General features: G+C 42.0%; 1 protein-coding gene across 2 annotated transcripts in view; it reads right to left on the reverse strand.

Annotated features, from left to right (window-relative positions):
• Positions 1 to 1673: 1673 nt before the first annotated feature.
• Positions 1674 to 24120, reverse strand: part of dtx1 (deltex 1, E3 ubiquitin ligase) — a 42161-nt gene continuing 19714 nt past the window's right edge. The window contains exons 3-10 of one of the 2 annotated variants that reach the window (XM_020093996.2): positions 20028 to 20775; positions 13483 to 13544; positions 13123 to 13254; positions 10433 to 10494; positions 10121 to 10279; positions 8356 to 8517; positions 6576 to 6665; positions 1674 to 6106 (exon numbers count right to left, since the gene is read on the reverse strand). In XM_020093996.2, the coding sequence (XP_019949555.2) occupies positions 5882 to 6106; positions 6576 to 6665; positions 8356 to 8517; positions 10121 to 10279; positions 10433 to 10494; positions 13123 to 13254; positions 13483 to 13544; positions 20028 to 20775 (1640 nt within the window). In that variant the 3' untranslated portion in view covers positions 1674 to 5881. Of the gene's footprint in view, positions 6107 to 6575; positions 6666 to 8355; positions 8518 to 10120; positions 10280 to 10432; positions 10495 to 13122; positions 13285 to 13482; positions 13545 to 20027; positions 20776 to 24120 lie in introns of both variants that reach the window. The other variant, XM_020093994.2, reaches the window with a different exon arrangement.

Raw genomic sequence — 24120 nt, forward strand, 5'->3', positions numbered from 1 at the left:
CTATATATGTGAGACGCACAAAACACAAGCGTATCGTAAAAGCCATTTCCTGCACAGAGAGTGGCGTTCAGTGTCTTTCCTTGAAATGGAGGTCACTGAATGTCGGAGAGATCAGTCCAGTGATCTCTCATTGAGTCTCAGTATGAATTTTATTGTGGTAAACATCATTTCTGTTAGATGTAAACCTAAAACACACATGCCAGACACAGCCATAGGTTCCAATGATATTTTTTATATTTCCTAAAGGTTTTGGTTTATGCTGCCTTGCTCCAAAATGTTGTTTTATTGATTTGCGACTTCAATCTTTTCAAAACTAAACTGTGGTTTGTGAACTTTATATTCCCTGAATAAGGGCTTTTATTTTGAAAAGAAAAACACACTGCCTGTACTTTATTTTGCAAATTCACCATAATGGTTTGTTCCAAGTGAATTGTTACTGTGAACTAAAAACAATTGTATTATTCAGTAAAATCTTATTTCAGCTAACAAGTCTATTGTCAAATTTGTGCCCTGAAAACCAAAAATGCCCCATTCACAGTAAATGAACTAAGTCCTTTTCCCCCCATTCTAGTTAAACTTTGAAGAATAAAGTGGAGAAATCATTACCTTCACCAAGGAGGTTATGTTCTCACCCGTCTGATTGTTTGTTTGTCAGTCAGTTAGCAAGATTACACAAAAAGTACTGGACTGATTACCACGATGGTGGTGGAAGAATGTGGGGTGGGTCAGAGAAGAACCCATTACATGTTGGTGTGGATCCAGGAACTTTTCTTCAACATTGCGATTCGCGATAACGTTTTCACTATCTTCACAGGGAATAAGCCATGGCTCCTGATGAAAAAAATCTGTCATATTTAAGGAACTGATATATAAGAGTGTAAAATTTGTTGCAGCTTGACTGAATTAAAGGGAACTGCTGGCTCAGTGGAGGCATATGCTCTTCTGAGAGATCTTCTAGTGAATACTTAGCATCTATCTGTCTTTTATGTTTTCTTCTCATGGTTGGTTTCAATGTGAAAGGCCTGAGTGAGTGCAGGCGGTGACATTCATTCATTCATGATCTTACAGGAAATGACATTACATGTCTCACAGTGTCATGGTTACCACACCATTATTCAACTGAATGATTTAATCTAACCCCCCTGACCACGGACGTTACAATCCAACAGGACTCAGAAGCTAATGTTAAATTATGCCTCACAAACAGTGTTTGCAGCTGTTCCTCCTCCCGGCCTTATTTAAATGATAATGAGAGTGATGGGGGGGGGGACAGGGAAACTGTGATCCCCCCCCCCCCTCATTAGGCATGAGAGGTGAGTGCTGAGAGGAGGCAGGGCAGGAGGGAGGGGATGGTTAGGAGGGAAGACTCGGAGGAGACTGACCCCACGTGTCGGTGCTTTGAGGAAGAGAGGTGCGTGTCGAGGGCAGGATGATCTCCCACAGATCTTGGCGAACAGCCTGTTTGAGTATGCACCAACCACAGCTCTTCACCGCAGCACCAACATGCAGACACCAGTGAGCATAAAGCAGATTTAGTGTTAGTGAGAATGGTCACGGCTGCAACTCCACCGATTGAGGTACGGAGCACAGGGAGGAAAGTGCTGCGGGTAAATCAAGGACATGCCACCGAGTGGGAGGGGGGGGGGAACAGAGAGAGCCAAAGTGACAAAAGGTCAAACAAACTACCCCTGTGAAGGGCACATTTATTTTTCCACAAGAAACACACAAACATGCAACAAGGTCATCACAATTCAATAAAGACTGATAGATTAAGAAGCCCTTTATAGTTTAATAAATGTCTCTCTATATCTTACTTTTAGTGGATCTGTTTCTCTTTGTGAACCATTTTCAACAGCAACATGTCGACACCGCTGACGAGAAAAATCAAACCACAAAACATCATGATTTGACAATGTCAGTTTAAAATGGGCACTTAAAATGCAAAACATTCAGATGTTTTACAAGTCGTCAAAAAGAGCGAGGAGAGCGGCCAAACGCTGCCTCGTCCCCGTCCTGAATAAATCAAATCTGATCGAGGAAAATAAACGAGTCAGATGTAAAACCACAGTGCTAAATCACCAGGAGAGCCTGGTGACGTTTCTAAAGAAGCTGGGATGTCTTCATACACAAAAAGCGAAGCACTGAAAATACACTGACACACAGTTTGGGTAACATGCACCTCTAAGAGAACATTACTGTATCTTTAAAGGACATGAACCTATGCATTCACACAGTCACACAGGCGGATGGATACATACACACAGCATATCCACACAAAAATTTTAAGGTATAATTTAGAGAAAGAAGTACAGCTTACAGTGGATAGTACGAGAGAGTACTACTGCACATATCCTTCATGTGTTGGGTTAAATCCTTTATCTGATCACAAGCAAAATATAATGGAATGAGTCTTAATAAGAGTAATACAGCAATGTCATGTAATAGTTCTTTTAGAGACAATCATCATTCAAAAAAAGACATCAAAAATATTTTTCTAATACGTAGCATGTGAACATCCTCAGACTCTGTCTATAAAGCAGGAGGTAGGCTCCCGTCGTCTCAACCACAACTCAGCCTCCTTGCTACACATAAATCATGTATTAGATCTTAAAAATAGTAAATTGCATAAACACCATCTCTCTCTTCCTTAATCAGACAAATACCAAACCATGTTTTATTCATCTGTACACACCTGAAGAGTCTAAAGGGCCCGCATCGCTCTCACTGCAGGGACCGACTCGAGGAAAGGAAAAAAGCCAAAGGAGCAAAAGTTTGGATTTCTCTTAGTTAATGAAACTTCAGTCAACATGGAAAAAAGTTCCCTGATAGATTTGAAGTATTCACTCACGCTGTCCCATTTTAATAAAGGGTGCCAAAAAAAAAAACTTGAAATGGAACAGGGCAATCACAGCTGGGTCAAAATCACACTTACAAAATGACTTTCAGCTTTCACTTTTGTTACAGCTTCTCTAGAATTTGGAATTTGAGATAGAAATCACTGGATGGAAAAAAAATATATAAAAAAGTGGTTTAAGCCTCTGAAAATGTAATAATTTAATTTAAGTAATAAAATGTATTATTATAAACTTGAATAATTAAAACTAGCCACTTGGGGGCAGTGAAAACACACCGTGAGCACAACACTGCACACATATTGAGCTGTTGGGACTTGTAACCCAAACAAAGAGTTGCCTATTAAGACATCCAGCCAATCTTTACCTGCCTTACCCCAACCTTTACTCTTACCTCAACTTAAACTTAACCTTAAATGAACCTTAAACCATGTCTTCACCTGAAAATGTAATGATTTACCTATTGGGGACTTGCTTTTCGTCCCCCTTAAGACATGTCCCCACAATGTGACTGTGTAAAGAGATTTAGGCTCCCATAACATGAGTAATACCTGGAACACACACATTTGGCAGGGTTTGGTCCTGAAGAGGTCCACTAACACACACACATGAATTGTTTTAACATAATTTTAAATGTTAAATACTGTGTTAATGTTGAAATAAAAAAATGATTCAGGGCTTTTGAAGAACATGATTCAGTTCCCTTGTTGCTGACTGACTGAACTGAATCGCATCAGTCTTTTGCTTTAGTTTGTTAAAACAAACTCTATTTGCAGCTGATATTTAACCCAGGTTGTTTTCGTCTTCAGACTCAACAAAAACCACACGGACAGAATCCATTCCCATGTTCTGGATAAGGAGAAATAAAGAAATGGCCTATTTGTGGGGGCGGCCATCCTCATGCTGCTAAAGCTCCCCTACCAATAATAAAAGACACATTTACTGTATTTATTGGAATTCCACAGGGGACCAACTACACAGATTCTACATTAAGGTAACGACAGCAGCATACGCTAAGACTACTTGTAATATAAGACGTCTATAACATGTCATACATATTACAACAGTCCCTGACATCCTGACAAAACTTTGCCAGATTTTATGTATTCATGTTAATATGTGCCTGTGTATAGATAACTGGGCCAGTCTTTATATGTTCTATATAGAAGAGTATAAAAATAAATTAAACTTACACCATCGACTCAAAATGAGCTTGAATTTAAAGGTATATCACATCTGCAAAAGTAATTATATATATATATATTTCAAAGCATTGCAAGCCAGTTTATAAACATCAACTTAAAAAAAGATTTCGTTGCAATTCAAGACATTTTTCCTAAAAATCAAACCACCAACTAAATGAAACTGTTGCATCAAAGTGCTATGGAAGACTATGATTCACTCCAAAATTAAGCCCACAGCTGGGTGTCCACGCAATAAACCTTACATAAACACTCCCTGCTCATTAAAATTGATCAGATTAATTTATGGAGAATTATGCAGCGCTGGCTTATCTTTTATCTCGGAGTACAGAAACATCACAAGATCTCCACCAAAGACCTTCAAAAAGTCTTCTAGCTTACGGGCAAAAAAAATAATCGGAGAGGGAGAAAAAAATTGTTCCCAGCAAGGAATTACTTACTGGACTAACGTTTGCATGGTTCCTCGTATGACGCGCTCCGCTGCTATGGAGGAGGGAGGGTTGAGGCTAGGCCAGAGATCAGGATCGGCTCAAACTACTCTTGAGTGAGCTCATGCAGGGAGTGAGATGTTTCACTGCTCGCTGTACAAGCAACGGAGCTCGGCTCACTCACTATAGCAAACAAGCCCACAAGAGACTAGTAGATTGCAGGCGAGCAGGACCGCTGCCCAAGATGGATCTCCAAAGGAAAACTGTTGGGTGCTTGTAACGGGGGGGGGGGGGGGCATCCATCTGCAGGAAGCTTTTCTCCTCGGGGACCAAGACAGCGTGTTAATGCCTCATAGCACGCGATCACACACTCACCCCCTTACAGCATAATTGATCGAGCTAACGCCTGGGTTTGCTCCAACAGGGAGAGAGAGAAATAATGCGGGCGCCATATTCACGGAGGTCAGCGTCATCAGCGTGTGAACAGAACAAATGAGTTTAACCTTGGATCAGAGTAAATCCCTCAGCTTCAACAACAGCTCGTAACAAGCATCAAACTGACCGGTAAGACGCTTGTTTTCATCCGTTTCATGTCTCCTCCCGCAGACCACCACAAGGTTAACCATACAACAGACATTTATTACCAAACACCAATATTCCAAAGCTCTCTGGAATCCACTTCATGCACTACATCCGTTTCACAGAGCAACTGATCTGTGGTGTCGGAGCTTGAAAAGGTCAGATACAGGAAGCTCAGCGCACCTTCAATGACATCACCAGAGTCGAGAGATCCTCTGCTTCAAATCACAAAACCATCACAGGTCAATAATTGATTATTAGAGTAATAAGTAAAAAGAAGAGCAGGTAATCCATTAATTTGTATTCATTTGTAATAGCTAAAATTCTCTTGAATGTATCGTCGCAATTAAAGCCACAGCTGATCCTGTTACGACCTCCCCCTACCGGATACTTGCACATTCAGTATGCAGTGTTAGTCTGGGCCATGCATTCTGGAGTTCAGCATTTACACATATGCCTTCATATAGTTTTGGCCCTTTGTCATTTACTCCAAGTGCAGAGAAACAGCTTTAGTTTGAATCTAAAGGGGCTTAAATATCATTTACCTGCAGCCGACATCAGAGAACACAGAAAATTCACCATATCTCTAAATTCCTCGAACCTCTGAGAAAATCTGGCACAAATCCACAGGGGAAATCTTAACATTGATCATAACCATATCATTTATTCTGCCTCCATTGCTCTTGAGCGGCCACTTCTGCAGGGTATTTTTGTTTGCGGGGAGTAAAGAGTCGTCAGCTGCATGTTGGCCCATCATACACTGTCCCCGTTCTCTGGGAGATGGGTGGGCTGTGTTCTTGTGCACCAGCTCAGCCGGCCGTCAGTCCTTGAGGTTGTCCTCGCCAACGCCCTGGGCCGACAGCTCCGTCAGGACGTTGTCGAGATAGTTGGGGTCGGGGTAGCCGTGGCCGGTCAGGTTGGAGCCAAATTCTGTCTTGTGGTGAATCTCGTTCCACACCACTGTGTCCGACTCGCCCGTGGTGCTGGACGTGCCAATGGTGAAGATGAGGCGTCGGTCCCAGGCCATGATAAGCAGCTTCAGGACCTCGGGACACACAGAGGAGAGGAAGTAAACTTAGGACAACCCCTCTTCAGGAAATAGGACAGAAACAAACCACATGCAGGACCAGTGGACATGGAGCACATCTGGTGTGTAACATCTATAGTAATTTACAATAATGTGAAATATGTGCACATCAGACTAAAGTAGAGTCATCCAGTTTATTAATGTCAGATATACTAAATATGACAATTCGGTTCATCACCATCATTGTTGTTGAAGGTAAACAAAGCTATGAAAGCTCATTTTGTGAAGCAAATTAAGTAAGTAACTAATTGTAATATAATGATACACTAACACTAACAATAACTCATTTCTCCCGGAAATGTTACTTTTAATGAATGTAAGTCCCTGATTTCCTATGACACCAACAACAGTGACAAAATAGAGAGAGCGGAATATCGAAATGCTTTTTTAGCTTATGTCGTTTACTGGGAAACGTGTCCGATTTTACCTTCCTGCCTTTCTCGTTGTCAGGGAGGTAGCAGTGTCGAGGGAACCCTCTCGCACTAAATTTCTTCCCTGGGCTGGGGTGCTCATTGGTCTGGAGAAAATGTAGAGGACAAAAACAAATGTTACAACTTCTTCTCTTCCAATTAAGGCTTAATTGTGTATGAAATGTCAACAGCGACCACAGGGCGAGCTTTATTGTTCTCATTATTTTCAATGGCCTCTGTTTAAATCATCGGGGAGATATACCATTGGAAATATCCAATCATCTCATCATATCACAGGTAGGTAGCTTTAAAAACTCCTTTCTATTCTTTCTAGTGAAGTTTATAATGTGTTGCAAAGAAGAAGCTGCTATATGAAGCCTTTTCTCTATCATTCTGCTTCTAATCATTTCAATGCATGGGCAGATTGTGTCTCCCAGTTTATTACATGAGAAGCCCAATGAGAGAAATGGAAGCATCAATGCAGCTTCCAAAAACAGTTGTTGTCCTGCACTTATACGCCTCCACCAACCAGTGTAGTTTCAGTCTAAATACTTTTCCCCCTCAGACTCATATAAGGTCTAATCAGGTCATCTTTGAGTCTAAATGAATGCCTGTACATGATATAATGAAATTCCCTATTGGTGTTCCTGATTTATGACATTCACAAGAACATGAGGTCACAGCGAACCTCTACCACAAAATCCAATCGGTTATTATTTGAGTGACCATTTAAAGAGAGTTGAAATCTTTGAAAACTTTCAAATTTGAAATAATTCTGCCAGAGGTGTCAGGACATTTGTAACAAAATTGAAAACATTATCTCGAGGAGTTCTTGAGGTATCGTGTTCACGAGAATGTGACGGACAGACGACCTGAAAACATTAGAACTTTAGTTTTATTTATCATTCATTAGTTACTGCAACCAAATATATTATCCAATGTTATTTTGTTGTTCATCGAGTCCACTACAACTACTACAACTACTACAACAATCACTACTACTACTACTACTACAACTATTGTCAGGATGTATAGAGCATAGTATAGATTGTGGACTGACGAGTGAGTGGAGAACTGGAGGCAGGAGACCTACAGTAACGCTCCCTGGTAGTAGTGTTGCTGAGCTAACCTTAACAGTCACGTGACCCCCCCCCCCCTCTCTCCTGGTATAGCCTCTCCCCTGAGAGACTGCTGCTCGGGCCTAAAAAGGTCACTTCATTGACTCTATTAAAAGTCGTCTCTGCAGTCAGAATAAAATATGCAGCCATCTCCACCAACCAACCGACTCAAACCTCGGCTGAAGAACATCCTCTCCACTGCATACGTGATGGAATTTGAAATGACCTTAATTAGATTAGGCTCAGTTTTATTTATGTGTATATATATATATATATATATATATATATATATATTACTTAAGTAAATCTGTAATAAATTATGAAAATAGCCTCTTTTTAACCATCATGTATTTTAGATTTTGGATAGTTTGTCTTCGCCCAGCCTCTTGTCTGCAATATCAACTAGGATTGACTCCAGCTGCACCCCTCAAAGGATAAGCGCTGTCGATAAAGGATAGATGGGTGTCTTTGCACAGAACCAGGGTGTCATCCCTATGAATCCCTGTTTCCTCAGTGACTCACACAGCCCCAACCCCTCACCTTCCTGCACTAATAAGCTTCTGTCAAATTTAAGCGGATAAGCAGCAGTTGCAAGGAGAGCACAGATTTAGAGAGCAGAGACGGTGGATCGGGCCACAAGAGCAGCGTGGCAGATTAAGTGGAGGGAGATTCCTCTGACCTGGATCCCTGCAGGAATGTCGTAGACGATGCGGATGGTTTTGGAGTCGGGGTAGCCGGGTAGGCAGTGGGGGATGACGTGGTACTCCATCTTCCCAGGAGGCTGGGTGCCTGTTTTCTCCCCATAGATGGTTTTGCATGTTGGGCACTGAAGACTGCCATCCTGGTTTGTCAGAAAGAATAAACAGAATTTCATAGCATTAATGACATGCAAGATGCAATAAGCTTATAAATACTCTGATGATTTTACATTGCTTTAAGGGATTAGTGTACCCAAAATACAAACAATATTTCAATCAAACATTTGCCCTAGCCTCGGTAGCTAAGCAGCCATAAAGACAGTTTTTATTTGAGATGTCTGTCTTTGACATTTCTACCTTTATTCCAATTTACGGTCATGACTGACATTTACTGTACAATCTTGAATTGATGCACCAAACTGTAATTTTTGTATTTAATATATATAATACAAACGCAAAGGGAATTTTCACCTGAGCCTGCGGCCCCTAACCTCTACCATACACAGCTTTACAGACAATGTCAGCTTATTGTTTAGCTATCTTTTCTGGGACTTAACCGTTTTGGTTCAGGCTCATTGCTCTCACTGTTGTTTTAGGTTTACAGCACGTAACTGTCAGGACGACGTGTTTCCATATCCTCCCGCTATCCAGAAATGAAACCAAAATATTCTGGATACAAACGCTGCCCCCAGACAACAGTAAAAAAAAAGTGTGTATACTGGACTTACATTTGTCAGGCATAGAAAACACTTTTAAAGTTTAAAAGTAAAAAAATCTATGCAGCAGAAGTAGAGGATTTTTTGTTATGCATTCTTCTTCCCTGTCTCCTGCATTACCCACAATGCCAGTGATTCAGGTACGCAGTGCTAGGCTTACGTAGCCTCGATCTAAGAGCCACAATCAGTGATAAAGAGCTGGTTCTTGAGGTCTGGTAAGTTCACTTCTTTCTCACTCTTCACCACCAAATCTTTTTCATTTTCAAACTTCAGACGCTGACAGAGGCAATTCATCAGATTTCACACAGTTCTCCCTGGAGCCACAACAGGCTTTATTTTTTTCACAAATACAGTAGCACTCCCCAAGACCTGTAAACAGACACTGACGTATAAACTCGATGGGGCTTCCATTTCACAGGGGATAATGTGTCAGTGTAGTAATATGTCCTGTTTCCACTGCTTCTAAGATCTGTTGCTAGAGCTTTAAAAAAATAACATCCTGGTTACTCTGAAGAATAGTTCACAGTAAACTGCTAATACTGTTTCTGTTGATCTGTGGATAAAGGAATGATGATCTATGGTACAAGGATAGATAATTCAATACAATGCAACACAATCTATTAATCCTGAGAGAAATGCACTGACAAACATCTATCAAACACAATAAATATAAAGATCACACCAAATGCAAGTAAGAACATTTCTTTTTTGAGTGAACTGGCCTTTTAATAGCAATTGAAATGTTGATTAGGTATAATTATACAAGCTTAAATATGTACTCACATCTTCTGCATTAACACGTATTACATTTGTGCTGAATGCAAGTGAACAGCGAATTCATGATGGTTTTTCTTACAAAGTATTGTGCTGGTAAGTCTGACTATAAGACCTCCCTCTGTGTGCAACAATATTGAGGCCTGTTCTTTTCTCCAGAGCCGTGCGACGCAGTCAAGCTGCAAGACATCGCAAGTTTATCATTTGAGCTGAGAGTGACATCATAACAATGTCTGGCTCAGAAGCTTTTACCCACCTTATTGCCATTGTTGTACATGGCCACCAGGCACAGCAGATGGTACATGTGCCCACACTTGCCAAGTTTGCCTACCAGCTCTGGCTTGATGCCTTTGTGCTGCAGGACGCCTTCATAGCCCGACGACATGACCAGCCTCTCCATGCAGATGGTACAATCCTGGAATAGCCAAACACAATATTTGAGCTGCCATTACACCCGACTGTGTATTCATGAGATTTTCACACCTCATATCGAATGGTGACAGAGAGCATCTCTTGGTATAGAGGCACTAAACTTTGAAGTTTGCATTTTCTTGTGTCATTTTCTTACCTCGTCTGGCACCACTTTAATCCTCTCTGTGTATCTTCGCACGACATCCTCTGGGTTTTTCCCTTGTCAGAAAATAAAACATAAGGGAGATGAAATGACCCTCAAAGAAAAGGCAAACTCGTCGACGCCTACACACAATAAATAAAAAGACAAGATGGACCGCTGGATGGCTTTTGCTTGTCATGTGAACACAAGAGAATCTTGATGGATGAAAAACTTTCACCACTTTCAGCAGCCACTCAGGCCTGGTCGCCATTTTATGATAAATGAGTTTGAGTGTGTATATGAGTGACACACATACATATATATATACATATATATATATGTATATGTATATGTATGTGTGTGTGTGTGTCCATGATGTTAGAGAGGAGGTCACCTTCAAACTGCCACGTAACAACCAGCCATCCCCACACTCTCTGATAATCCCTGAGTGCAAGCATGGCTGAGAGCACACCCACAGCTTACACCCCTAATACGCTTAGAGGCAACCTCTTTTCCCCTGGAGCCTTTGTTTGTTCATTTGAGGGATAGCCAGTGAACAGAACAGAGGGAGAGAACGTCTGCCTGACTGGCAAGACTACCTAATCAAAAAAATAAAGTTACGGTATCTGGCGTAGGAAAGACAGACGAGGCAGAGAGCTGTGAAGTAAGGGAGGAGAGAAAACAGAAGGAAGGAGGAGAAACATTCATGCTTTTTTTACACTTTTTCTATTTGATGGCTTTATTAGCCGCATCAAAATCCTCTCTGACCTTTTTTCTGCACAGAAAGCAGAGCAGAATAAATCTCCCTGCATGAGTAAAACCACATCTCCATCCCCCTCACAGTCCTCCACTATGTTTCAGTTCAGGCTCTCTCTGCAGACTGCACCAACAATTGTGTCGTCGGTTACTTGTTTTAAATACCCACATTATCTTAATCTTGTCCAGTGTTTTATCTAAAACAACCGAGGACCATGTTGATAATTAGAGGGGAAAAGAGACAAACTAATTTTCAGCAACATGCTAGCAAAGGCTTTTATGATGGCAGTTGGTCTGCTACCTCGGTCCAGATATGAAATATTTGGTGATCTCCTGAAACCTTCTCCATCACCACCATGATGATCACATTTGTATATTGTATATGAATGTTGAATATTATCATGAAGTTTGCAGATATCCAATGGTTCCTTAGGGGTAAAGTCTAATACTTTGGGTGTTTGCAAAGCCAAGAATTGAACATTCTGTGCCAATTAGCAAATGTCAGGTTGCTAAATGCAGCCAGATGGATTTGTTCTTTAAATACCATCCAAAACAAAGCATTAAAATATACTTCACTATAGACAGTAGTAAAATGGAACTAAATTCAATTGGCTTGCAGACAAAAAAAATACAAACAAAAAAGGCTTTACCACACAACACAATGCATTTACTGGAGACACGTTTATCTGAGAATGGATGAACATGAGAAAAGTGCACATCATAGGGATTGTGCAGGTTGTGTTATCTCCACTTGTGTTGAATTATATTTAATTAAAGATTTTACACTTATTTAGCTTACTTTTGTATTTTTATTATATAGTGGCCTATTTTCTACACCTTTATATCCCCATTTGCAAATCTTTAATACAAGCTCATGTGATTTGACGATGACACCTTACTCAATTTTGTTGTGCTAGCACAATAATAATAAAGTTTTTGAATTGTGACGATTATCTACAGCAGAGTAGAGGACATGAGATGCCTGGAAATCTGAGCCTCTTCACTGCACCGTCTGTGCTTTGGAAACAACCAAGACGCTGCCAACTTGATATCTATTGCTTAGCATATACATATTTATGTTATAAATAGCCTGATTTTGCAGAGTATGTTGTTGCCAGAGCAGGATTCTGTTCCCAGTGCGACTCTAGCACTTCCTACACAGCCTCTATAGAGCTGGTATAGTTAGTCTTGTTCGGATTCAGTCAGCTGTCTTCACAAGTTAATGATTTTCAGAATAAGTGTCATGAGAGAACTGCTTGCAAACGACATTCTCCACATGCAGTTTGTTGAATTGTATGACAAGCTCTTACAATTATCATATAATATGAATTTAGTTCCCAGGATACTATAGGAAAGGGCTGACTGAGAGGACGAGTACAGTGCAGGGATGGAGATCCAGCAGCCTCACTGATCAATTAGGACAAAGACTCCCTTGGGAAGCCGGCGGTTTCCACGGTTTCCATCGACCGGCACTTATTTAAGCTGAGAACGATCCAACCGAACACCAGATCTCCTCTGAAACCACCTCAGTACAACAGTCCCTTGTTAATTACTTTCCTTACAACTGCCTCTGTCAATCTGCATATGTTCCAACATCTATTTCACTGCATTTAGTATTTAATGTGAAACCAGTGATCATCGTTACATTTTAGTGGAGCCGTTTGAAAAGGTACAGGAATGCTACAAATTATCAGCAGCACTGGGTGAGGTGGATTTATTGTAACACCCATATGGCGCTTAAATGGGAGGTATTTAAATAGCAATAAGAGACTGTTGATCACAACAAAAAGAGCTTTGGTTTTGTTTGCACACTAAACAACAGACAGCTGAAGTGAAAGCATCCTGCGAATCTTGGCAGGAACGAGAACATCTGCTGCATGTCAGTGATTGGTTTGTTTCCATTTGCTCTTTGTATGATTTCCTCCTCCCCTCCCTTCCCTCCATCTTACCTCTTCTCAGGTGCTTCTTCTTGGTTTTGCGGCGCATGCCGTTGATCCCCGGCACAGGCTTCATGTCGCTCTTGTTAATAGGTGGTGGGTGCAGTATTGGCTTGGGAGCCCGCGTCAGGCAAACCGGCAGACCTGCAGCGCACATCAGGATACCTGTCATACCTGACGCATATGTACAGCACACGCACACAGACACACACACAAACCCATACACACACACACAAGAGTGGAAAAGAACACTAATTGTGAATGTCTAGATAAATATGAGTAGACATATTGAGCAAAAAAAGCACTGAACTTATAAAATAATACTTTTAGCTGATTTCCAAACAGATTCTAGAGATCAGATTTTGTCTGTACCTGCTAGTGCTGGGTGTACTGGTCCCGATCCAGTCAGGTTCTTTACTGGTAGGGCAGGGACACTAGCAGAGGAAAGAAACAAAGAGTTAAATACAGTAGTACTAAAGAAATAAAGGACCTAACTACCATATAAGGGACCTGCTGACATCATAGATTCATTCTAGTGGCTGTAGGGAGAAAGGTCAACAGAAAACCAATTATTTAGAAACAGTCATCTCCTCTATGTGTTGGGGATTATTATATATTTTTTCTCTTTTTTATAAAACTTAATATATATTTATAATTCTATATTTTGAATTGACCTCCTGACCTCTAAAATGGACAATAAGTAGTCCACTGCCCATTACGCCACAGCTGAGAAAACAGAGAACAGGAGCAAGTTATGCTCTGCATTGCCAAAAAAACCTCTCAAGTTAAAATGTCACATGCGCTTCACCAAAGAGACACAGACAACTGCGATGGGACGAGACAGCTTGACTCATGTACAAAGCAGCGCAGCAGAGCCTGATTCAGGATGACATTTGGAGCGGCTGCAGTTCATGACAAACACGGATGACAAAGACAGTTGACTTGTGCACGCCTCAAGATCTGTGGAGCAGAGCGGACAAAAGCACTCGGGGAATTAATATGAGCGCACGAGTCAGTGACTCTCAACCAGCAGCCTGCAGCAGGGGCCACAGAATGACTGATTACAGGAGCACTCCTTTCCTCAGGTTTAACACTGACAAGTCACAGGCAAAGCTGGAAGATCAATCAACGTTAAAACATTGGATGGAAATGTTAGATTCTTTGATTAGAAATAAATCTTTTTAAAACATAATACAATTTGGTAAAGAAGCAACACATAAACTGCAGCAGACGTGGTTACCAGCACCAGATGTGAGACACCTGGTCAACCATGACATCAAATCATTTCATGCAGCATCAAGATTTAAGTTACCATGAGTGTTATTTCTTATGACAGCATCTGAAACTCTCTGTACAATTCCTGCCCAGCTAACAGAGACAGAGACAATTGGCTGCTTTAGAACCACAGATTTTTTCTGATCAGTTGATAACAGACAAAATTAACTAAACAACACACCTCCACATAATGTTGCTCTATGTCAGCCACATGAGTGAACAGGTAACTATTATAATATGCTAACATGTCAGTGATATCAACTTAGCAATGTGTTAAGATTTCACTGTTGCTCTTGAAAGTTTCTGCTACTGCCCACAAGTGACATTAAATGTGCACAAAAAACTCCATTAATAAAGATTGACATTGTGTCTCCACTATACTGTACAGAAATGAAGCCAAAATAGCCTGGATACGGATACCGCCATCTTTTGCCTCTCGACCAATAGTGAGTCAGTCTCCACTGTCAATCATGTTCCCCCATTTTTATAGCATTAAATAACTATAACCAAACTTACCAAAATCACTTGAACATATTTCAAAGCAATAACAACTACCTAAAATGAAATTATCTTGGAGAACATTTTATTTTACATTTCCTTGTACCTGCCCCTTCCCCCTTCCACTAAGAGCTAGGATTTATGACCTATGTCCTAAGCAGCCTCCAGGTGGCGCTCCAGATGCTTAGGCTTCATATCTGGGGAGCTGACATGTTGTCTGCAGCTGCAGTCTGCGCTCATAACGAAAACACAGCAGTCGATACTTCACGGTACACAGCCGCCCATCACTCAGTGGAAACACTGGTTTGAGTCAGGAGGTAGGCAGGCTACTGTGTCTATCTGGAAACTGAAGTCAGTGTTTGATTTTCACTGAGGAAAACGTGGGAGGAGGAGGATACCAAAAGAGAAAAACCTGAATTTATTGCTCAATAAAAACGAATTCCTGAGTTCCTCCTTTGTTTATACAGCAATTAGGTCTGAATCAAATCAAAACACAATGTGGACAAAAAGATGGCCACCTTTATGAGTGCATGTATAATTTGGGATGTTCCCAGAGAGTGGGACAACACAACACGAGAGCCCTTAACCCTGCCTCATTGTGCACGGTCTGCACATTGTGCATGTTCTGCTCATTGTGCACATAATACACACTTGTATAAACAATTAATACAGAAGATCTGTTAAGGATGTGTAACATAACATTAAATAAGAATGCTTCTTATCTTTATTACTTCCAATTCAAGCAAAGATCTCACTGTGTTCACTGTGGTATTGCATAATAAATATGCTAATGTAACAGTAAAACACAAATCATTATCTGCTACTGACTGAAAGACACAACCCAACACTGTAATCTACAGTTTATTTTCATAAGAACAGATAGACCCACGTCTTGCAAGCAATGTCCCTATTGTGCTGCATCACATTCTTTTTTATAGAGCCTGTGAGGACCTGTCTGTGCACTGCAGCTTCCATACAAGGCTGTGCCCTCCACCAGCAGCCCCGTGTGCAGCTGCCATCCTCCATCTCATTATGCACGAAGCTAAGCTCTTCTCTTTTTTAGAAATGTGCACCTCTGGAGGCACTGACCCCGTCTGTCCCGGCTGCGCCTCGAGCTTTGGGGTTTAAGACACATGTCACCTTCCTTACACTCTGCTGACAATCCCTAATGCTGCATGACTTCCAGGGTTTAACTCAGGCTTTTACTCTTTCCTCTTCCTCCCTTCTCTGTGGCGTTAATTTGAAGAAAACATCATTGCAAATCTAGCAGCGCATCCCAGTCCTTTATAATGACTAATCTCTGATCTCAATGCTAAGAAATTGAATCCAGTTCCCATCCTTAATGACATGCTCTCTTGTCTCATTCTCAGATCTTATGACCGGTTATTCCTTTTTCATCACTATAAAGAGACGTTTTGCATCTCTGCTGCAACACTGCAGGTCCAGCACTTCAGTTTTTATGAAGCACTTTCAAAAAAAAACTCTGACTGAACCTTGTCACCTCTGCATTTCTTTCGCCCTGCCAACTCTAATTTTTCACTTCCCTGCTCCCTTCTGTCCATCTTCTCTTCATGGAAAACTAGACTTACTGTCCCGCGGTTGTATGCGTCCTAATTGAGTGCTGTTTAAGTCTACATACTGTATTTCCAGACTGATGTGAGGTCACCATGATCTTTGACCACTGGAATATAATAATTTGAAAGGATTCCCTGGAGGTGTTACTGACATATCGCGTTCAAAAAGCAAAATATTTGATTTATGAGGTTACACTGACATTGACCTTCAACATTTCACCAGTTCATCCATGAGTCAAACTGAATATTTGTGTCAAAGTTTTAGAAATTCACTCAAGGCACTCTTTAGATATTGTGCTCAAGTATGGGACGGATGGATGAAAGCATTATGCCTCTTGCCTCTGGCTGTTGCCGGCAGAGGCATAAAAAGGTGATGTCTGGCTACACCCGAATCTTTGATTTAAGACACTCAGGTCAAAAGAATCTCATATGGCACAATTTTTCACATCTTAAGTTGTAACTTCTGACCTAAAACCAGTGGAGTTAAGTGACAAATCCAGCCACTTGATTAGCTAACTATTTAACAGCACATTCATCACGGCCCTCATCGGGTCAGGTCACAGCACGAGGGTCGCTGTCCCTCCTCTGACTCCTGCTCAGCATCATCCTTCCTCTCCTGAGGGAACCTCCTGCCTGCCTGGAGGACTTAATCAGACTGAGAGCAATGTGATTCCCCAAATAGAGAGAGAGCACATTAGGCCTAGTTAGGAAAGTGCTGACGGTGGACTAATATCTCCTCATCTGTTTATTATGCACCACAAAGATAGTGAGAGGGGGGTCGGAGCGAGGGAGCGGCAAGAGTACTTAATTGCATATTGATGTGGGGAGTGGAGGTAGAGGCAAACCCTATCCCCCTGCTACAACTGTGTGTGTGTGTGTGTGTGTGTGTGTGTGTGTGTGTGTGTGTGTGTGTGTGTGTGAGATACAACGTGGGGGTAATACACTTTACAATGCACCTGAAACGCCTTGAGAATAAGCAATAATGACACCAACAATTTCCAAATTGCATCAGTTTGGTCCGGATGAGCTCTTCATGATTTATTCATTAATTTCAATATTAATTTTTGTCTTATGGGGGAGAGCCACAGCTGAGCGCTGAGGCAGCCCACTGAAGAGTAATGATCTCTGCACTCCACTCACAGCCCTCCAGTCAAAACTCAAAAACGAGCAGTCGGAACACGAGCAGCTCGTAAACACAGCCAGCAGCGGCACGCGCATGTAAACACACTCTGCTCCGAAGCTTTTATCTCCTTCTGTCTGAAGAACACTGGACTTCTTCTTCTTCCCTTTAATCCTTCCCCTGTCTCCACACCGTTAAGGCTTTTTACAGAGAGAAATGAAAAAGGAGCGTAGATCTTAACAGAGACAAGAGGATGTGGTTTGACTGACAGAACAGAACAGAACTGAAAACAAAAAAATTCCCCTGTAGATCATCTTCTGCTTTTGGTCCCACTACATACAGTGTCTGTTTATCTTTCTTAAATGGAAATATAACTGTAATTCATCACTTCTCACTTCAGGACAAGGAATCTCATACTGAGAAACTGTGGTTTACATATTATGTATATTAGAAGAAGAAATGACGAGTTAGACTACAGTATTCCACCCTGTAAGAAAGTAGATTTACCTACAGATCTTTGCCTCTGAGAAAAGGTTGTGGTTTTAAACTCTTCTTCATGAGTGGAGAATGACAAACATATGATAAACAGCAGAACATTTTACAAATCTAAGTTTGAACAATCGTGTGTTATACCTCCTCAATTATTGCTATTGTTTTATTGTCCAGCCCTGTAAATGAGGAAAATATCCATCATAGTAATCTCTCCTGACACGCATCAGTGTAAAAAAGCTGCGTGACCTTAATGATACAAATCATTCAAGATAAATGTCTGTCATCACCACACACAACCTTGTTTCACTAACCACGGGTCCTCAGTTTACAGCAGGCAACACGTAAAGGCAGGTGGTGATGTAGTGGGCTGTGTCGCCCTGGTAATAAGATCAACTGATGTGTTGACACGAGCCAGCAGATGGTGCCAATTCTAATATTTGTGCTGGCAAGACAGATGCATGTACCCCCCCCCACACAAATAAAACAATCAATATCTGAACTGCAGCCTCATCAATGATACACAGGTCATAAAAAACACACACACACCGTGCTGTGTTGGTTTATGCAAATATGAACTCAATCATATGCAGGATTATATTTCATTTTAATCATAATGACTTTTTATATTAATCTGGTAAGAACAGACCTGTAATCATGGATGTAACTTGTGTAAACAAGCTGCACTGTGAAAAATACCTTCCTTGCACGCAGCACCAGTTATATTAGGGTGTGGGTGTGTGAAAAAACAGATCTGATGTTTAACATTTGTGTGTGGGTTCCTCTGCTATCTGTCTGTAGCACACTTGTGGCTTAGTGCGAAGGAGTTCACATTTTCGTGTGTGTTTGTGATCTCACATGTCCTACTGTTTGCATGGCAACCACACTCTTCCTGTGTGTCGAGCCACTCGCCTGGGAACCGGCGTAGTCTGCCTTACCCTCACCCCCCCGTCTCTTCCTCTCTCTCACACTTTCGCTCTCTCCATCTCCCTTATAAAGCCCTTTGTGGTGCGAGGTGAAAAAGTCACCGAACTGTTTACAACACAGAGGATAACGTCCCTGAGTGGGTCCATCCCATCCTGGCTTTCTCCGTCGTGCAGACCTTTTGCACGGATCACTCCAGCAGATGAAACATGGCCTGCTATGAAGAGCAATACGTTTCCCTGTGCAGAATTAGGCCACAGAGAGCAAAAGCGTGTGTGCCTGGGTGAAGGACAGTATTATTCAAACATGCAGTAAGTGTGCCTCTCCCCATGAGCGGAGAGAGCAAAATGGAATCAAATTAGATCAGGAGAGGGGTTATTTTAGTAAAAGAAAGCAGGATAGGGGACTGAAGTATCAGTTACAACAGTAGACACACTTCTTCTCCTCGGCTCCTTTCGCTGAATCGCTCTGAGGTCAGAGCGCTCTGCTGAAGCTCCGATTTTTCCTTGATCCATTATTCATCCTTCCCCAGTGGAGCTCTGCCTCCATGGCAAATAGGTTTCCAAAGCTACACCAGAACCCCCGCTTCACACACACCCGCGCCATACAACAAAGACAGTCACACACACACACACATCCAGAACTACCACATAAACGATGTCAGACTCTTTCACATCCCTGTGACACAACAACCACAGCAGTGTGATAGTAACAAATTAGTTCAAAGCAGAAGCGACACAATGATCCCGAGGAGCTGCAGGATTTTGCGCCTGTTGGTGCCGACATAAGCTCATTACAGAGCAGAAACCATAGCAGGCACACATATGGGCAGGGTTCTTCCTCCTTAGTTTTAGGAGAATCAGCTGGACCCAAGGTTTTCTTTTCTGCAGATCTGATCAGCACGTTATTAATCAGCAGGGAGAGAAATGACTGAGAACAAAACACCAGACACATGCAGGCTGAAGCTTTGTGAAGCAGACAGGCAGAGAGGGAGGCTGTCTCTCCGCTAAGCTGAACTGTAAATTCAACTTAATTACCCTGGTGGGATGGCTCCTCTGGCAGTGCCCATGGAAATGCGCTGGGTGCCAGGCCGGTTCAGGTTGTTCTGTCCGTTGATGGTGAGAGCGTGGTGGCCGTGGGCGGATGAAAGAGATGGCATCACAGGGGAACAGGGGAAGTTGGCAGCGTACAGTGGCAACTGCACCTGTTCAGCTTTGGCTTGCCCACCTCCCACACTTATGTTATTATTGTTGGTGCCGGAGGAGGCAGATGTCGGAGACCAGAGGGAGGTCCCGGCGAAAGTATTGCTCTGCCGCACTACAGTGAGGGTTCCTGTAGCGCCTGTGTTGCCCGCCATCACTCCGTATAGCTTACGTCGCTGAGAAGCCAGAATAGCATTGGAGGCGGCTCTCGTACTGTTGACCAGGATGCACTGCTGGCAGGAGCAGGGCTGGCCAGAGCTGGCTCCGACAGGCCAGGACTGCGATTTGGGGATGGAGCCCATGATGAGCGGGTAGGCCAGGTCCATGCGTCTCCGCAGGCGTCGCTTGCGCTGACTCTGCCTGTTGGTCTGAGACATGCTGTTGAAGTCGATGAGGTAGCAGAAGCCCAGAGAGGTCAGGTCCAGCCAGGGGTGCTGCTTTTCATAGGCGTTCTGGATGGTCACACAGATCTCCATGTCGTAGGGCGTCCATGAGCCGTTGTCGTTCTCCCACTCCCACACCACTCCTTTACCCGGGGCTGACGAGGGCTCGTAGAAGTTCCTCTGCACTGGTCTCATGGTTCCTGAAAGCAAAGGACAAAGGAGAGAGGGAACATGAGGAGAGTCACTGTTTCTGTGTCTGTGACAGCATGTACATGACTAACTCCACCTGTGAGTCTTAAGTTGGATCACTAATGATCAATGTGCAGAGGATTAGACCAATGATAAACTACTGCAAAGCCTTTTTAGTGCAGATTGTCTACATCACAGATCACAGTTTCAAGTTAAATAAGTGATTTGTCCACAGAAAATGGTCCTGACTTAGGCAGCTGTTTAAATGTTGCAGTCCTTTACCTGTACTGTCACAATTTACTATGTGACTAGAGACAAACCAGTGTGAAAACGTTCTATCGTGACGTTAGTGACCAAAATTATAATGGTTATCAGTATTATCATGGTATTTTTAAAATGTTCAAAAAGTACTGATACACAAACTGAAGTAATTTCACCAAATTGTATATTAAAATAATATATTCATTAGGAATAATAACAAATGTGAACATTGCTGTGAAGAAGAGAAGTTTTAGCTTCCTAAAAATGAAATCTTCCTGTTATGCAAGTTTCAATGAAACCTTAAATAAATAAATCAAATATTCATATATAAACAACAAATCCAATGATATGTAAAATAACACAAAACAAACAACTTGTCACATTACAGCAGAACAATCATCAAGAAATGTCTGAGAGTCAGGAAAAAATATTGTCTCCTGTTGTTTCAACCAAACAAGAGGGTAATTTGGGTAATTACAGAGGGAAACATTATATGTAACCAAAAGGAACTTTACCATGTTACACCATGAGACCCAGTAACTGCTTCATCCCTTATGTGACTTCCATAAGTTTGGGGAACTTGCTATCGACAGATTAAAAAATATCTGATGTAAATATTCCCATTACTTTGTTTTAATTAACTGATTGTCCATAGACAGAAAATGAATTTACTCTAATAAAATGAGTAAAAATACCACTACAAATGTACACAAATACAGAACACTCTCTTCATTATTTCATTACATTAAAACTTCATTTGACCATTAACAAAGTGAAGAAATAATCATGTAAACAATAAACAAAGAGAAGGCAACATCGGATGAATCACTGGTGACACCAGCCTGGGGTGGTTTAAAAGTTGCTTCAGTTGCAAGCTCATCAAGTCAGCTAACAAGTGTTGAGACAGCAACTTGAGCAACTGATGGAGATGAGGTGTGACACTTCACTACCTGCCCCAGGGAACATGGTTGCAAACTGTAGCATTAAAACAGTGGCTCACGATTACTACAAACATAAATCGCAACGAGCTGCGGTGCACCGGCTTGAAACATCTCCTCAACCCCAGAGTCTCTCCGTGTGTCTTAAACTGCAAGGAACTCAGATATCATACCCACAATCCCCTGCTGTATCACACAGCACTCTGCTCTGTTTGGTGACAGGAAGGAGTCAGACGTGGAGACGGCAGCTCTGGACCTCTGTCCCTCTGCTGATGGCCACTCAGCTCCCACCTCCATTATACCACAATTACTGTAGTCACGTGGGAAATCAGGACACCTTAGCCAATCCATCTCCCTGCTGCACGTCAACAAGGGTATACAGGCACTCAGCCCCACCATCACAACCCCTCCCACCCCACCCCCACCTAATTTAACGGGTAAATGCACACTCTCCTGCCAGGGAGGACCACGGTGATAATGGAGGGACGTGAGAGCGCGCAAGGAATGAATGGATGCGGGAATGAGTAGAAGGGTTGGTCGGCAGCAGTAACCCCTCACCCAGCTGCCTGGTGTTGGCTCCAGAGAATAAAATGCATCAGCAGAATCAGCAAGTCTGACCTTGAGTCACTGCTGCAGACGGCTGCTAAAGGACTCAGCTTGATGGCTAATTTCATTTAGAGCTGCTGAGAAGCACGCACACACACACACACACACACACTGATGCCTGCTCAGTGAGCCAGATGCCCGTGTCTCTTCCGGCAGTCAGCCATGCACAACTTTCTTTGCCAGTTGCATCCATACCTGCTCAAACATTTATGATCTGATTTGATATAAGATAATAATGAAAATAATGATTTCCCTAAAAGACCTCAAAATAAAACTGTCATTGATTTCCTGGAAGTCATCGATTTTCTCTACTTTTATTGTGGTAGGCTCTTTGATGGTGTGATGTCTTAACCTTTTATTGCTGTGTCTCCTGAGGGATGTGTTAGGTTTGACACTTTCATGCATGTTTCTGTCCACGATCAATAGTAACAGCTCCTCCCGAACTAGATCGTCTACCCATCTGGATGCAGAAAAAGATTGACAGGCAAATTAACTGAACCTCTCGCATATTGGGTTTCATATGATAAACAACTCTGGACAAAGCATTTCTATTTTGGAAGAGGACATTGTGGCAAAGGATATTTGGGTTGAGCCTGTCTTAGTGAAATCTGCAACATGGTGAGGTCACTGATGCATTCAGTTTATTAATCAGTCCACAAAAAAAAAAAAACATTTGTATTTTGTGTCTCAAGTTACTTGCTAAACAAAAGTTGCAAGAAAAACAAAAACCTGCTGCACCTGACTTTATGTTAAGGCACAAACTGCAGTTTGTGTTTCACTATACAACGTGTTGTAACATGACTGAGCTTTAGTCAACATTTAAATGTTTTTGTTTTCTCCATTTGACTTCTTTTTAGCCGTCACACATCTCAGCTGTGAGCTTTACATGTACAATATTATTGTTAGAATAGAAATGATGAGAAAATATATATAAATTATAAAAATAAGCACCAAGCTCTAACAAATCAGAGTTACTGCAGGGGTTGTCTGGGTTTCCAACCAGAGGCCACAACAACAGCCTTGAGTCCTGTAGCCAATTGCAGGAAGTTTTATTCAAAATATAATGCCTCCAATTCTACTCTGGCTGAAGCTTCCGGCCATGTGCAGGGTGGGTGCACCCAGGCAGGTTGGTTTGTGACAGATAGGTACGCCAGCCAATCATTTCATTCCGTCCAAAGGAAATGATTGGTTGTGTTTATTACAGTGAGGGACACAGACACTGGCCTTTGTACTTGTTTGTCTCCAGATGACTTTATTTATTGATGGCTATAAATAAGATAAAGAAACAAATGAACACACTTTTTACAGCGTGTAAACACACACACACACACACACACACACACACACACACACACACACACACACACACACACACACACACACACACACACACACACACACACACACACACACACACACACACACCTAAAGTCTGTCCTGAGTTGTTGATGTTCTCCTCGTGACCCTTTAAGCTTTTCCTTACAGGAAACTGTAAGTGAGAGTGGCCACTTCCTGTCAGAACCCGTGTGCCTTTGTGAGCCATCTATCCCG

This window comes from Paralichthys olivaceus, chromosome 4 (assembly GCF_024713975.1).
Source record: "Paralichthys olivaceus isolate ysfri-2021 chromosome 4, ASM2471397v2, whole genome shotgun sequence".
NCBI lineage: Eukaryota > Metazoa > Chordata > Actinopteri > Pleuronectiformes > Paralichthyidae > Paralichthys > Paralichthys olivaceus.